Source organism: Gossypium arboreum, chromosome 2 (assembly GCF_025698485.1).
Source record: "Gossypium arboreum isolate Shixiya-1 chromosome 2, ASM2569848v2, whole genome shotgun sequence".
Lineage (NCBI taxonomy): Eukaryota > Viridiplantae > Streptophyta > Magnoliopsida > Malvales > Malvaceae > Gossypium > Gossypium arboreum.
The window spans coordinates 3,920,471-3,934,641 of NC_069071.1; the positions used below are offsets into that span (position 1 = coordinate 3,920,471).

At 34.1% G+C, this 14,171-nt stretch overlaps 2 protein-coding genes across 3 annotated transcripts; both read right to left on the minus strand.

The window, feature by feature from the left end:
* Positions 1-629: 629 nt before the first annotated feature.
* On the minus strand, positions 630-6,724 carry LOC108469768 (protein CROWDED NUCLEI 4). Of its 2 annotated transcripts, XR_001869192.2 has the most exons (9): positions 6,291-6,724; positions 5,231-5,440; positions 4,878-5,131; positions 4,104-4,374; positions 3,911-3,994; positions 2,157-3,820; positions 1,787-2,054; positions 1,274-1,446; positions 630-1,158 (listed from the first exon to the last, which is right to left on the minus strand). XR_001869192.2 is itself a non-coding variant. In XM_017770790.2 (8 exons), the coding sequence occupies exons 1-8, from the start codon at positions 6,477-6,479 to the stop codon at positions 1,333-1,335; spliced, it is 3,054 nt and encodes a 1,017-aa protein (XP_017626279.1). In that variant the 5' UTR covers positions 6,480-6,724; the 3' UTR covers positions 630-1,332. The 2 variants fall into 2 exon arrangements, 1 of the variants encoding a protein (XP_017626279.1); XM_017770790.2 differs by having other exon boundaries at positions 630-1,446.
* Positions 6,725-8,553: 1,829 nt separating this feature from the next.
* On the minus strand, positions 8,554-12,512 carry LOC108467526 (uncharacterized). Its single transcript, XM_017768169.2, has 10 exons — positions 11,932-12,512; positions 11,299-11,485; positions 10,951-11,084; positions 10,744-10,856; positions 10,504-10,627; positions 9,570-9,719; positions 9,303-9,458; positions 9,120-9,199; positions 8,994-9,043; positions 8,554-8,867 (listed from the first exon to the last, which is right to left on the minus strand). Exons 1-10 carry the CDS (start codon positions 12,322-12,324, stop codon positions 8,728-8,730), a joined length of 1,527 nt encoding a protein of 508 aa, XP_017623658.1. The 5' UTR covers positions 12,325-12,512; the 3' UTR covers positions 8,554-8,727.
* Positions 12,513-14,171: the final 1,659 nt, after the last annotated feature.

The window sequence follows — 14,171 nt, forward strand, 5'->3', positions numbered from 1 at the left end:
AGTCAAAACAAAATAAGATTTTTGGTTGAACCCATTGTAGGAGAAAAGCTGGTTGTCTGTGAAAAGCATGTTTTCATGTTGGGTCGTAAATGAACAGCCAATACTCATTTTCAAAAAGTTGGTTCTAATCCTCCTGCTTCCTGATAAATCCAACCAAGCTTTGCTTGATTGAAAAAGTGTTATGAAACCACCCGCTGTTAAGTATATTCTAAGAAAGCTACAGAACTGACATAAAAATATATATATTATTGTGTTTTTAAAATAAATATATTTTTTGAAGGTAAAATAAATAATATATACTAAATTGGTTTAATGACTAACTTAATCGAGACCATAACCAAACCAATAAAACCGACTTGAACAACACAAACTTCACTAATTTTACTTACCCCTAACTATAACTCATACTTTTGCTCTTGGAATTGTAAATTTTAACATTTCTAAATATATATATATAAATAGACATAAAGGGAATCTATGGAAAATGAATGTTGACAGGCATAATAAATATTTAGTTTTTTAACCCAAAAATGGTAATCTCCATTAACAATTATGTTGTTTTAACTGTTACAAGGATACTGAAGTTTTTACCTGAATAAATATAAACAAAAGAAAGCGCTGCCTTTAACTTTAAGCGAGCAATCAGCTAATCAGCTTTATATTTTTAATATATACACGTATTCATATTCAGCAAAAAATAGAAACAGAGAAACAAGAAACCATGATCAACTCTATAATATATAAAAATAACATATCAAAGTTCCGGGATATGAATAAAACCGCATTCCCTCATTTTCTATTCATATATAAACACATTTAGAGATCTTAGGGACTAAAGCATCAATCCGTCCCCAACGATTTCCAACACCACATACCAAACTACGCCGATAAACCACTAATATTTTGCCATCACTTCGGCCACCAAACCAACACAAGACTCTCTCAACCAAAACCCATCACACCATCGCCCAATGAACCAAGAAAATATCAGAAAACCATATACTAAAAAGCCATACCTGAAGAAAGAAGAGGATGCATAATCATTGACAAGTTCACTCTTTTAAACAAGATCTGAGTTAGTTAAAACGGTTTGCTTATTTTAGTTACTGCAACGCAAACTTATCCCTTCTCAAGTATATATTAGTGTTTTCAGCTATTCTGCAATACACCAAAAGGAGCGATTAGAAAAGGCTGCTTTAAGTTCAATGATTGATCTCTCATAATTCATGCTTTCACAGTAGGCTAAGATGGAAGGCGGGAAAGAAAAGAGTACCTTTGTGAAAAATAGTTGAAACATCAATCAACTTTAGCACCTAGAAAGAAACTATATTTCTACAACAATTGCTTCAGCCCTGCCCTCGATCTGGTTCTCACTTTGTCATCTGGTCGGACAGTAACATTGTCTTCAAGCTTTTGTTTGCCTTTTCCCAACATGTCTTCCGTTGGCTGCAGAATAAAAATAATTGCATGAACCTTAGGGATACAGAATAAGGACGGACAAGGGAATGTAACTAAAGAAGAATATATCAAACTAAGAAAACATAGACAGCAATAAGAAGGTGATTTTGCTCTGACTAAATATGCCAAGGAACATTTCCTACAAGATGGAAATTGTATCAATACCTGATCAACTTGTATGCATATTACAAGTGCTACTGTTAAAAAATGTTGATATATCGGTAAGGGGAGAAGAGCAAAGAATTCAATTGTAAATAAGAGTCTAGTAAAATGTTCATAATGTCATCAGCATGCAAGAAACTTGCCAATAGGTACGACCGGAAATTACCTGACAAGGGATAGTAAGTTGAGAAACATTCCCCATAGGTACCGCTAATGGTTCCCCAGATTTATCCTTCGCTCCCGTATCCTGCAACTGGTCTATATTTTCTACATTGGAAAAATCATCTACAGTCTCTTTTACATGGATTGCTTCAGAAATATTAATTACTCTATCAACAATCAACTCATTGGTCTCATCAGCCCCTCCTTCACTTTGATCGTATGACATTAATTCAGGCTGATCCAGCACTACATTTGGTTCAGTTGAATGTACACTGAAAAAGGAACAAATTTTATTGTAAAGAAAAGTGAGCTATGCGAATCAAGAAAGAACATGTTGAAAAAATAAAAAATAATGCAAGTACAGAAGTGGATACCGGTGAGTGTTATCCTCTACTTCAAGTACAGAAGCATCCTTTTGCCTACTCTTCTTGGTGCCATTTGAAGGCATGTTGTCAAGTCTCCTTTTCCTTCCAGCTTGAGTTCTTTCAAAAACCTCACCTTCAGAGGGCACTTCCAGTATCTTTGGTTCTCCATCCAACTCCAACGATCTTTCTTCAGGCTTCATTTGAGCCTTGTCGGGGGTATGTTTGAATATCAATTCACTGCAGCGCTTGATCCAAGAGAAACGGGCAGAGCCAGAGGGACTGCTATCTGGTTTTGCCATCGGAGAGTTGAATCCATTGTCATTCACAGCAAAAATCTTATTTTTATCTGAACCAGATTCCACATTTTGCAGGACAGCTTGCTGTTTCAGATTATTTCTTTCGGATGCTTTCAGGTGGCTAAGTTCTACAATAGAGCGCTGCATTTGAGCCACCGTCATATTATCCAAAGCAGCTTTCAAGTCCCCCAACTTTTTTAGCTCTTCAATCTCAAAATGTATCTCTTTTCTATCAGCATGCAATAATTCCCTCTGTTGCTTCAATTTGTGTCTTTGCACCTTAAGCTCCTCAATAGACTTGTTCAACTCAGCCCATTCGTGTTCCCTTCGCTCACGATCCAACTTGATTTCTGTCCTCTCAGCATCGAGCCTTTTCATTTCTAGAGTAGCTTGTTCCAACTCTTTCTCCGCTATTTCCTTTAGATCATTAATATGATCAAGTTGATTTTTCTTTTCTCGCTCAAAAGCTTCCTCTCTTTCCTTCAAAGAACTTTCCAATTCTTCACGCCTTTTCTCAATACAATTCTCCAGCTCCCTCTTTTGGGTTTCAATTCCTAACAAGAAATCAGCACGCTCTTGTTGAATCTTGTTGAACCAATCAGAATGCTCAATCACCATCTTTTTCATGAAGTCCTCTCTCTCACGATTCAATGATTTAACATCCTTGTTATGCTGCTCTCGCATCACATCACGCTCACTTCTCAATCTATCACGCTCATCCTTGAGATACTTCGAAATTTCTTCTCTATCCTTGCAAACACGCGCTGCTTCCTTCCGCAACTCTTCTCTTTTTTCATCAATCAACTCCCACTCAGTTTCAAATTTTGCCCTCTCTACTTCCAACCTATCAACATCAGCCATAAGCTCCAATTTTTGAGCCCTAACCAAATCAAGTTCTTCCTTCAGTTTTAATTCTAAAGTTGATAATTCATGTGTCTCACTTCTCAGGGCTTCTAGTTTCTCCTTTTCATGATCAACTTGATTTCTTTTATCTTCCAATGACAACAATGACTTCTGAAGCTCTAGTTTCATTTTACTCATCTCTTCCTTTTCTTTTTCTAAAGCTGCTTTCTTCAACTCAAGTTCCTTTTCAAAAGCACTCATATTTTTTTCTTTGACATCTATGAGATTTGACTTCTCAGCTACATCCTTCTCTTTCTCTGCTAATATCCTCAATCGAGCATCAAGACCATGTTCTCTTTCACAAATTTGGTCCTCCTTGTTATTTATATCCATCTCCTTTAACTCCCAGGCCCGTCTCTTCATTTCAATCTCATCTTCCACCATTCTGCGCTTGAGCTCAAGCTCAGCCTCAAACTCAGAGTTTCTGGTTCTCAATTCATTTTCATGACTAGCAATGACCTTCTGAAATTCACTCTACATCATTCACTCAAAAGCATAAATTTCTCATAAAAGAAACAGAAACAAAGTTGAAAATCCTAAAGAGTGCTCAACAAAGTAACTCACAGATTCCTTGTTTGCGAGTTTCTCTTGAGAAACAAGCAGCTCTTGTTCTTTCTTGCTAAGCAAAGCTTCTCGCTCAATAACGGCCTGCATGGGAGGAACTGAATTATTATGACTTTCAATGACGTAAAATAAACAAATTCACATGAAAGTGCACTCCAAATCATAACTGCTATGGGCAAAGGAAATACACAACCTCCTCTCTTTTTGATAGAGAAACTAAAGTCAACTCAAGGTTGGATTTGTCATCCTTCAAAGCTCTACGTTCCTTTTCAAGTTCTGCTTTTGAAGCCTCCAACTCCATTTCAAGACGATTTAGTTCTTCCATTCTATTGAAAATATGCTCCTCTCTTTGATTCAGGGAAGCTTGTCCATCAAGTAGTCTTTCATGTTCTTGCTGTACAATCTTCTTCCTCTCACTCAGCGATTGCCGTTCAAGGTTGATCTCTTTCTCTTTTGCATCAGAACTAAAACATAGAACCAAAAAATTAACGACTCATTGAGACAAAATTTTATTTGAATTTATAGGCTCGTTGCATAATACGAAATCATGGAAAAAGCTCTCATATGAATTATAATGTCATCAGCAAACCGTAAAATGCAACAAAGTAGGCATGTATCAGCAGAAAACCACCCTGCCACAGCCAATTAGTTTTCACCTGTTCACTTTCACAACATGCAATCAATCATGTCTGTCTCATATAAACAGCTTAAATAGATTACCATGCAATCATGTCGCAGATTCTTATTCATAGGAACTTTTCATTACAAGACCTAATCCATATTGAAATTCAGCAAAGAAAAGACTACATTATACTAATTAAGAGAGATATACAAAGCACAATTATGTCTTCCTGGGAAATAAGAGAATCTCAACTGCAAACTGATGGGGAAATAAAACAGAGAAACAATCAAAAAAGCAAATGATGGAACAAACAACATAAAGGAAAACGCAATGCATATGACATACTCTTTTTTGAACAATACAATTCGTCTACTAAGGTCATCTTCACGTGCTTCAACTTCTTGGAGTTTTCTCTTAGCATCACGTTGGATGAAGGTAGCTTCTGTCTGTAAAGACTCTGCTGCACGAAACTTTGCCTCAGCCTCTGAAAACTTTTTCTCAGCATCCTCTATCATAATACGTGCTTCAGCTAATCTACTTTCAGCTGCAACCTTAGTTTCAGCAGATTCTGTACGCATCTCATGCAAAGCCTTCTCGATCTATAAAATCCAACAACAAAGCCCAAAGAAATTTATGGTCCTCAAAGAGATGTAAAAAAAAAAACTACAAGAAAGAGAGACTTCAAATAATAACCATACGCTTGCTAGGCATTCTTTCTCAACTCCTAAAGCTTTCTTCAAACCATCCTCACGCTTTTTTGCTTTTGCCAGAGCAGATATATGTGCAGCTTGATCTCGTTTATGCATTAGCTCGGTTGCTTCAGCAGAGGCTTTAATTGCTTCATACTTGGAAGCCAATTCCTCTCTTTCCAATGTAAGAAGGCCCATGTGGTGTTGGTGGTCAGAGAGCTACATACAAGAATAAATAAATATTAAAAATATGTTAGTAAGCTGTGAGACAAGAAGCAGAGAATGAATGAAGATTTACAGCATGAACTTAAGAGCAACATGTGAATGATGCAAGGATCATCATATGCTAAAACAAGACTGCCTTCACTCCACACTCTTATCCTTTGTACAAAGCAGTCATTTTCAAATTAAGATAGGTAAATATCACAGCTTAATAATACACATCCATTGGAACTATCGAGAGCAAAAACTCATAAGGAAAAATATCCACATAAAAAGCACTCAACCCCAAAATAATGACACAAAGGCGAGAAAAACTGACCAAAACGAGGATGAAACAAATAAAAGAAGCTAGAAACAAACAAACCATGAATGTTCCTAAAAGCTCTTATAAACCTACAAAATTAACAACTCAATTCCATGGTACCACAAGCAGAAACAACACCTCGACCAAAAAGTGCAAACAGACAGGTAAATGAAAATCAAGTTTGTTCAATCAAAGCTCATACAATGTAAACACATGTTATGCAACTAAATTGGCATTTAGCGTTCAAGTGAAATACAGAATTTCTAACCACGAGCAATGTTCAAGACTTTATTTGGTTGCTCAACATTGAAAATTGACCCCATAAATCCCAGTAAAAAATCTAAAACTGAAATGCCTTATATATATATCGTCTTTTGTATCCATATTCACAATTCACAATTTAAATGTTCAAAATATACTAATACTCTTTTCTTTAACCTATTGCACCAAAAACAAAATAAAACCTTAAAAAAGGGAAATAAACAGCAAATCAAAAACCACGAAAATTAATTCAGATAAGCAGTATAAAGATTTAAAGCAGACCTCTGCTTCAAGCTTCGCAATATAAGCAATAAGGGCAGCTTTATCTCTCTTCTTGATAGATTCCTCATCGAATCCAGCTTCCTTGAGTCGCTTCCAGATCGTCTCATCACCAAGAGAACTCTTCGAAACCCTAGACCCCGGAGTTATCGACAAAGCCCTACCAGTACCCGGCGTGAACGGGCTCGCCATCTTCCAAGCCCGATCAACTCACCCTAAAACCCTAATTCCCGTACGATTTAGCTGGATTTGGTCGGATTCTTCACCCTTTTTTTGTATTCTCCGCTGAAAAGAGATAAAAGAATCAAAAGTAGTGAGTCACCGGGTCACCACTGAGTCGGGTTTTTGTTCTTTAGAGAGGAAATCGCTAAGACAAAAAAGAAGTTTCTACTGTGGGTGAAATGAAAGACGGTGTCGTATTAGGAAATTTGGGCCGCCATGGAGGGAAAAGATGAGAGTAAAGATCCAAAGAGTGACAGTCAACGTTCCACGTCAGCAATTTTTTATTTTTTTTTTGCTTTTTTTTTTTTAAATATTAATCCACGGCTGGAATTCGTTGTAAAGATCCTCTTTGTGGGGCAACTTGTAGTTTACAATCAAATATTTTATCATGACTCGCCCAAAATTAATTTTTAATTTTAAGTTAAAATGTCCTCTAAGTCCCTATATTTTTTGTAGGTTTAGAATTTAGTTCCTCTATTTTTATTTCAAAAATTTAATCCCTCCACTTTTTAAATGTAAAAATATAAGTGTAATTGTTAACATTATTAAAAAAATTCTATTAAATTCAAGTCATTAAAACATCATTTTTTATTATATGACTACTAAATAAGTATTTTGTTAAACTAAGTCTTATTGGATAATATGTTTTGATATAACAAATTAAAGTGTTATTTAATAAAAGTAAAGTTGAGCAATTTCATAAAATCAAGTTGAAATGGTTTCAATTGAGTCAAACATTTTCAAATATGTTTTAATCATTTTCAAACAAGTTAGAATTGCTCCAGGACAAAAAGTATCAAAACTTTTTGTCTAAGTATCGATATTTTACAAGATATCGATACTAAATTGACATTATACCATTTTCAACCCCTGGTAGATATCGATCTGGTAAGATATCGATATTCCTGCTCCAACGGTCACTGAAATCAACGTTAATTACAAAAAATATCGATACTCTTTTAGTAGGTATCGATACTCGTTGCTACAAGTGAAGTTAATGACCAGGTATTTCATCCCCAATGACTATATTTATTTCTACAACAACTACAACGGTTGAAAATCAATTAGATGATATAAATAGTTTAGCAACAACAAGAGACATGTGCAAAGCTTAAAAGTTCAATCAAAACAACTTAGAACTTAATTCTTTCATATCTTTTTCTTGAAAATACTTGTGAGCTTTCATTATATTCATTTAGCTCAAATGTTCTTTTTTGTATTTATACTTAATTGGCAAACATCCTAATCTTGTAAAGATTGTTTCTTTGTTTACTTATTTCTCTTTGAAAGAAGGTTTGTAACTTAAGGTTTGGGCAAAGGTTGTCAAATTAGTGAATTTGAGAAAATACTTTGGTAAGCTAAGGTAATAGAATAGACAATTGGGGTCGAACCATTATAAATCATTCTATTCTTTATTGCATATTTTTCATTGCTTCCACCACAATTTCTAAAATGTCAATTCAACCTCCCTATCGATGAGTTCAAGGACAATTTCTAAAATGTCAATTCAACCTCCCTATCGATGAGTTCAAGTTGATCCTTTCAAGCTAACATATTTTTTTTCATTCACACCAACAAAGTTGACAAAATAATTTTAAGGTGCAATTAACAATTTGACCTAAATTTTGAAATTTAAAAGTATAGGGATTAAATTCTTGAAAATAAAAAGACTAAATTTCAAATTTACAAAGAGCACAATGACTATGCTTTAACCTTAATTTTATGTTTATCTTTACTTACTTTTGATTAATCTGGAATTTAGAATTCATATCTAAATTAATCAGTTATATTAATTAAATCGATGAAGGGTTTGGTTAAAATTATTAAATTGATCCATTAGCATTTATTGAAATTCATAACTGAATCCACTGACATAATTGAAATAAAACATGTCATTTTAATTTATTTTAAATATATTCATACTATAGCCGATTAAGTCGGGAGGACATTGGCTCAAGAGCGTTGAAGCGCATTATCCCCCTAATGAAAGGTTAGGGAGGGGCTATAGGCAGTTCTAGGCAGTATATAGAAAAAATAAAATACATTGACCAGAAAAACTGATTGGTCAACTCATATTGCAATGACATAGTGATCATATATAGAGAGAGACACATACATTTCATAGCTCTCACAAAGTATCAGTTTTCCTCTTTGCAGGTTAAATCATACAAACATGGCCAGAAGCATACCTTAGAACCTATATTTACACAAATTATATCTATATCTCAAAGGTTGCTTTCATTTTCTTACGATAGTTATCAATCCAACCTTGGATCAGCTTGATCTCGGTTGCCCTCTGTTCCACTAACCAGTCAGGGTCCTCTGTCGAAGAGGCACGCAAGTCGATGTGATGGGCGCCTGAAAGATTCATCAGTTTACGATGTTTAGCTGTATTCTACATACAAGCTACAGCATATCCATATTCGTCACTAACTCTTGATTTATCACACTCATTAAGAAGTAAAAGACTTCGGAATGTGTTACCTTCTTTCGTGATGAGAGCAATAATCGTTTCAGATATATTCTTCAGAACACTGCAAAGAATAACATGAACATTCATTGGAAACTAGATGATTAAAACTTTGATAAAAATCAATATAAGGAGCTAACCTGCCACCACTCCAAGGATCTAATAAACCATTTGAGAATATGATGTTGCTTCCAAAGGATTTCAATACATGCTCGATATCCTTCATACGAACATTATTGTTCATTCAACGTAGTGAAGACTAAAAAAGCGATGCAAAACTGAAGGAACTAGCCAACATATGGTAACATATTATATTGTCTTACATGTCCACCAAATTCGGTTGTTATCCATCTAGGCCTTGGTGTCACCTGGAAATCCTCCTGGCACCCTTCTCGGAAAGCAGAGTAATCCCAATCATATGCTGGAAACATGCTAGTGTTTCGATCACTAGACATCGGCATAACCATCTCAGTGCATGCCTAAATCGAGAACCAGAAATGACATAAACAATCAGTAAAAATGCACAAGTATATAATGTTTTGGAGATTTATTAAACTGATATAGAATAAAAAGTAAATAGATCACAAGACCTGCCAGTTCCACCCATCCATGCCATGAGGATCGTCATCAAGTTGAAAACAGTCAACCTCTCCAGTATAATTGTAATATACGCTTACTCCATTGAATATACGCTCCAGAATGCTAGACCTGGCAGGAGACCCATCAATCTTTTTGCAGACCTACAATGTGATTATACATATTTGAAACACGAAGTTGGATACCGGCCAAGACCCCACAAGAAAACCGAGTTCCAAAATAACAGCAACATTATATGCAAAGAGTGCAATAACACAATGAAAGAAAATACTAGCAACATCTAAGAGTTACACTAGGCATCCTCACATTAAGAACACCAACATTTCTAAGATTAACAAATCCATATCAAAATCATTGAATATTAACCACGAACCAAGAATTTTTTCAGGACTGGAATTGAAGAAAATGGACCACAGTAAAAGCAGAAATATTATCTTAAATAAAGTAGCTGAAGCAAATCATAACCTTTATTCATGGTGCATCAAAGTCATTCACAACAGTAAGTTCTGAGTTAGCTACATATGAAGCTTGCATTACCAATAGCAGATATTCAAGAATCATAAAATTGTAGTAAATAGAGCTGCAAGTGACGTGAACTGCCGTAACACTAATGCGCCCTTTATCAAAGCTTATTCCAGATAGCAAAGATGCAAATCAACAAACAGCAAAATAATAGTACATAATCAACTTAACAATTATAATTTATAAGTCACCCTAAATTGATATTTTTCCTACTTTTTATTTCACAAAATGTCACCCCGAATTAGCGCACTGATTGATAAAGAAACAACATCCTAGAACAAATGAAAATAGAACATCCATGGAAGAGCAGTTTGAGAAGTAGCTTTGTGACTGTATATGCAGAAAACCATAAATGGTCTGCGCAATCCATAATATAAGTTTCAAGTCATACATATTCCAACTAACCTCTCTTATGGGATGTCCCGGCAAAGGCATTAAAAAGTTTGAAGGATACGGGTAATTAACCATTGCCAAATAACTATATGCAGAATTCAACCAGTCTGATAGACCTTGGACACTTGTAAGTTCCCTGCCAAGAGTTTCAAAAACTACATCACTAAAAAAATTATATATCCCTCCGTCGAATCATAATATAGTATGCTACAGCAACATGCACGTATGCAAATTTTCTTCCATTGTTCTCACTGGCACAAGTGAAAAGTTTTAGACAGTTGCTTAAGGCCATCCTCCTTCTGACCCTCGGACGTCAATGCATTCCATGAGTTTTTAATGGTATCAAAGCAGCTACTACTTTCCCGCTACATATATAGAAATAAAAACAAAATAAGGGGAAAAAAGAAGGTGACTGATGACATATAAAGACCAAACTAACTTGAAACATCTATGTAGAACCTTGAATGAATTGGAGACAATGTTATAAAACGTTTCAGGTGGCACAATATCTTCAAACTGAAGAATCGGAGCTGATGAAGCAAGTGCCCCAATAGCAATATGAGGGTACTTGAGCCTCATCCATGCTGCTAACACTGCATCATTAATGGCATAAATCAAAACCCTTTCCACTAATCAATTCTTTTTTGGTATATTCTATGCTCGTTTTATTGTCCATGTTCAAGATTCGTAGCAAAGTTCGACCCTGTTGTGCAATGTATTTTACCATTCCACTAATCAAATTATACAATTTCATAAACGCCTCAAAAACCAATTTAATATGAAAAACAGAAAAGAAAAAAGGCTTACTTCCCCCATAGGAGCCGCCGAATAAAACAACGGGACACCCTTCAGCAGACAAATTCTTCTTCAAATTAGTAATGAGAACGGCGAAATCAGCAAGGGCTTGCTCTGCTGTTAGATAAGAAAGGGTAGTGGCATTTCTATAAGCTTCTTCTTTACTTCCAAACGGCATTGAGTCCCCATAGTACCTATGCTGTTAAATTATTTCTCATTAACATTAAAATTCAATTAGTTTCAACCAAACAATGCCTTAAAAAAATTATAGATTGTTAAACTTAGGTTAAATTCTGCTATTACTCTTTGCAAAATTGCTGTACTTTAATTTGGTATTTTTAGTCTTATTCTTTTCAACTTTTAACATTTCAGTCCTTGCCAATCAATAACAATTAAATGAATTAAGATCTGTTATTTACAAAATCAGATGCGATAAACATATTAATGCAATGTCAACTTACCAAAATTGAAAAAGGAACCTAAAATCATCCTATTGAAGAAAATGGACTAAATTTACCTTTGTTGCTAATAATTAAATTTAAATAAAGGAATTTATCAGTCACTGTAAAGTTATCAAAATAAGGACTAAATCCACAATTATGGTAAGGTACAGGGACTAATAGCAAAATTTAACCTTAAATTTACCTCTGGGAATAGAATCATGGCACCGAAGCGGGGAGCGATGTCCCATACAAAACCGGTGTTAACGGCGAACCATTCGATGTCACCTTCGTTGCCGCAGTAAAGGAAGATTGGGCCGGAACGGGAAGGGCCGACCCAGTGTTCAGTGTTGATAAGGTAACGTTGTCGGAACCTGGGGAGGTCCAAGAAGCTGAAGTGGTCCAACGGTTGGGAAAAATACCGGGTTTCATAATGGTATTGTTGGTGGTGGTTGGGTTGTTTGATTGGGTGCGAATGTTTGCCGAGGAAGGGCGGCGGGTTGTTGGAAGGGAAGAGATCGGACAGCTGTGAAGAGAGGGATGGCAAAAGGACGGTGGTGATGATGATGATGATGAAGGAGACACTGGAACTTGCCATTTTTGGGGGATCGTCTCTACCAGTCAACTGTTTATATGGTAGTTGAGAAGCTCGGACTCGGAGGGTAAACGCAATACCGGAGTCGGGTTATCTGATTCAATTCGGGTCCTGTTTTGGATTATGCTTTCTAATCAAGTTTAAAAATTCAAAATCTAAAAATTAATATTATTAAAAAAAATTAGATATTTGAGTATCCAATAAAATGCATAATTAAAGTGGATTCATATGATGATTTATGATAATAAATCTAATATTAGAACCATTGCTTTTGTGGATTGGACCATCAAAGTCTTATTGCCTTAATTTTGTGCCACAATGCAGCCCGCATTTTCCCGCATGGGCTTTCGCATTTCACATTGGTCCCTTGTCCAATCCCGTTTAGAAGGTTATTGGATTCGGATAAAAATATAAGCTCGAAAAATCAATTTAAATAAAAAATAAGACCTGTCTTCTAAACAGGCCAAGTTTCGAGTAAGGTTTTTTTCTCCGAGCCCAACCTAGGCCAACCTGAATTGCATAACTAGTTCCCTAGTATTTTGCTATTGTAGAATATTTGTTTTATTGTTAATTTTATTACTATTTTAGTTGCAACTATCTTCATATAAAGACTTTTTAATTTATTTTCAATTTGTTAGGTAACATTTGTTTTAATATTTTAGTATATTTCATATATTATATTTTTAAGTTTTATTTTATATAAAAAATATATTTTTAAAAGAATTAATATGGTGCAGGTGAGCTCGAGCTTGACATCTATAATCCGCCCATGAACACTTCTACTTATTATCAAATGATATAATTTAATTAATGTATTAATAATGAAAATATTTAAATAAATTCAAATTTAAATGTTTTAAGTTTTATTATTTAAAATAACGTGGAATTTTATAGTAAAAAATATCACATGAGAGCCTCGTTATTTTATTTACTAATATGGTGATTAATTGATCTATTTAATAGTAAATAAACTACATCGAATTTACTACACAACAATTTTTTTTTTTATAAAACACTTACTTTCTTCCATTGCACTATATTTTTTATGGGACGTTTGATTCATTTATTACACAATAAATTTTATTTTTTTGAATGACCTCATTATAAGTTATGATCATATCTGTTCTTTTTTGACACAATGTGTAGAACTATCCAGAACTCCTCTCTAGCTCATAAATAATAAGATAATGCATTTCAACGCACTTGAACACATATCCTCATACATTGATAACAATATTTATGCCAATAAAACTAAGACTCGATAAATTAATGCATTTTAATAGTAAATTAATTTCATTTATTGTTTTCAAATAAATAAACTATATACTTTTTATTAAAATGCGTTATTTTTATGGTTTTGAGGACAATTTTAATCAAAATTATAAAAGAATGGTAAAACTATATTATAATGAAATAGAGAACGAATACGATATTATAAGATGAAAATATACCATAAATTTCTATACACTTCTTAAAATTGAATTTATTCTCTGTACTTTTATTTTAGAAATCAGTCTCTTTACTATTTAGATTTTAAAATTTAAGTCTAATTTGTTATCCTTTGTTAAAATTAATTTGTTAAATTTAAGTTCATTACAACATTGCATGTTTTTTTTTAATTATATGACTACTAAATGAGTTTTTTCTTTAAATATCACATCAATAATTTTAATGAAAAAAATTTAACAACATTAACGATTAGACCAAAATTTTGAAATCTAAAAAGTAAAGAGACTAAATTCTTAAAAATAAAAGTATAATAACGAAATTTCAAATTTAGAAAGAGTATAGGGACTGATGACATATTTTAACCTATTAATAAACATAATTGAAAGGTTATTTGAAAAATA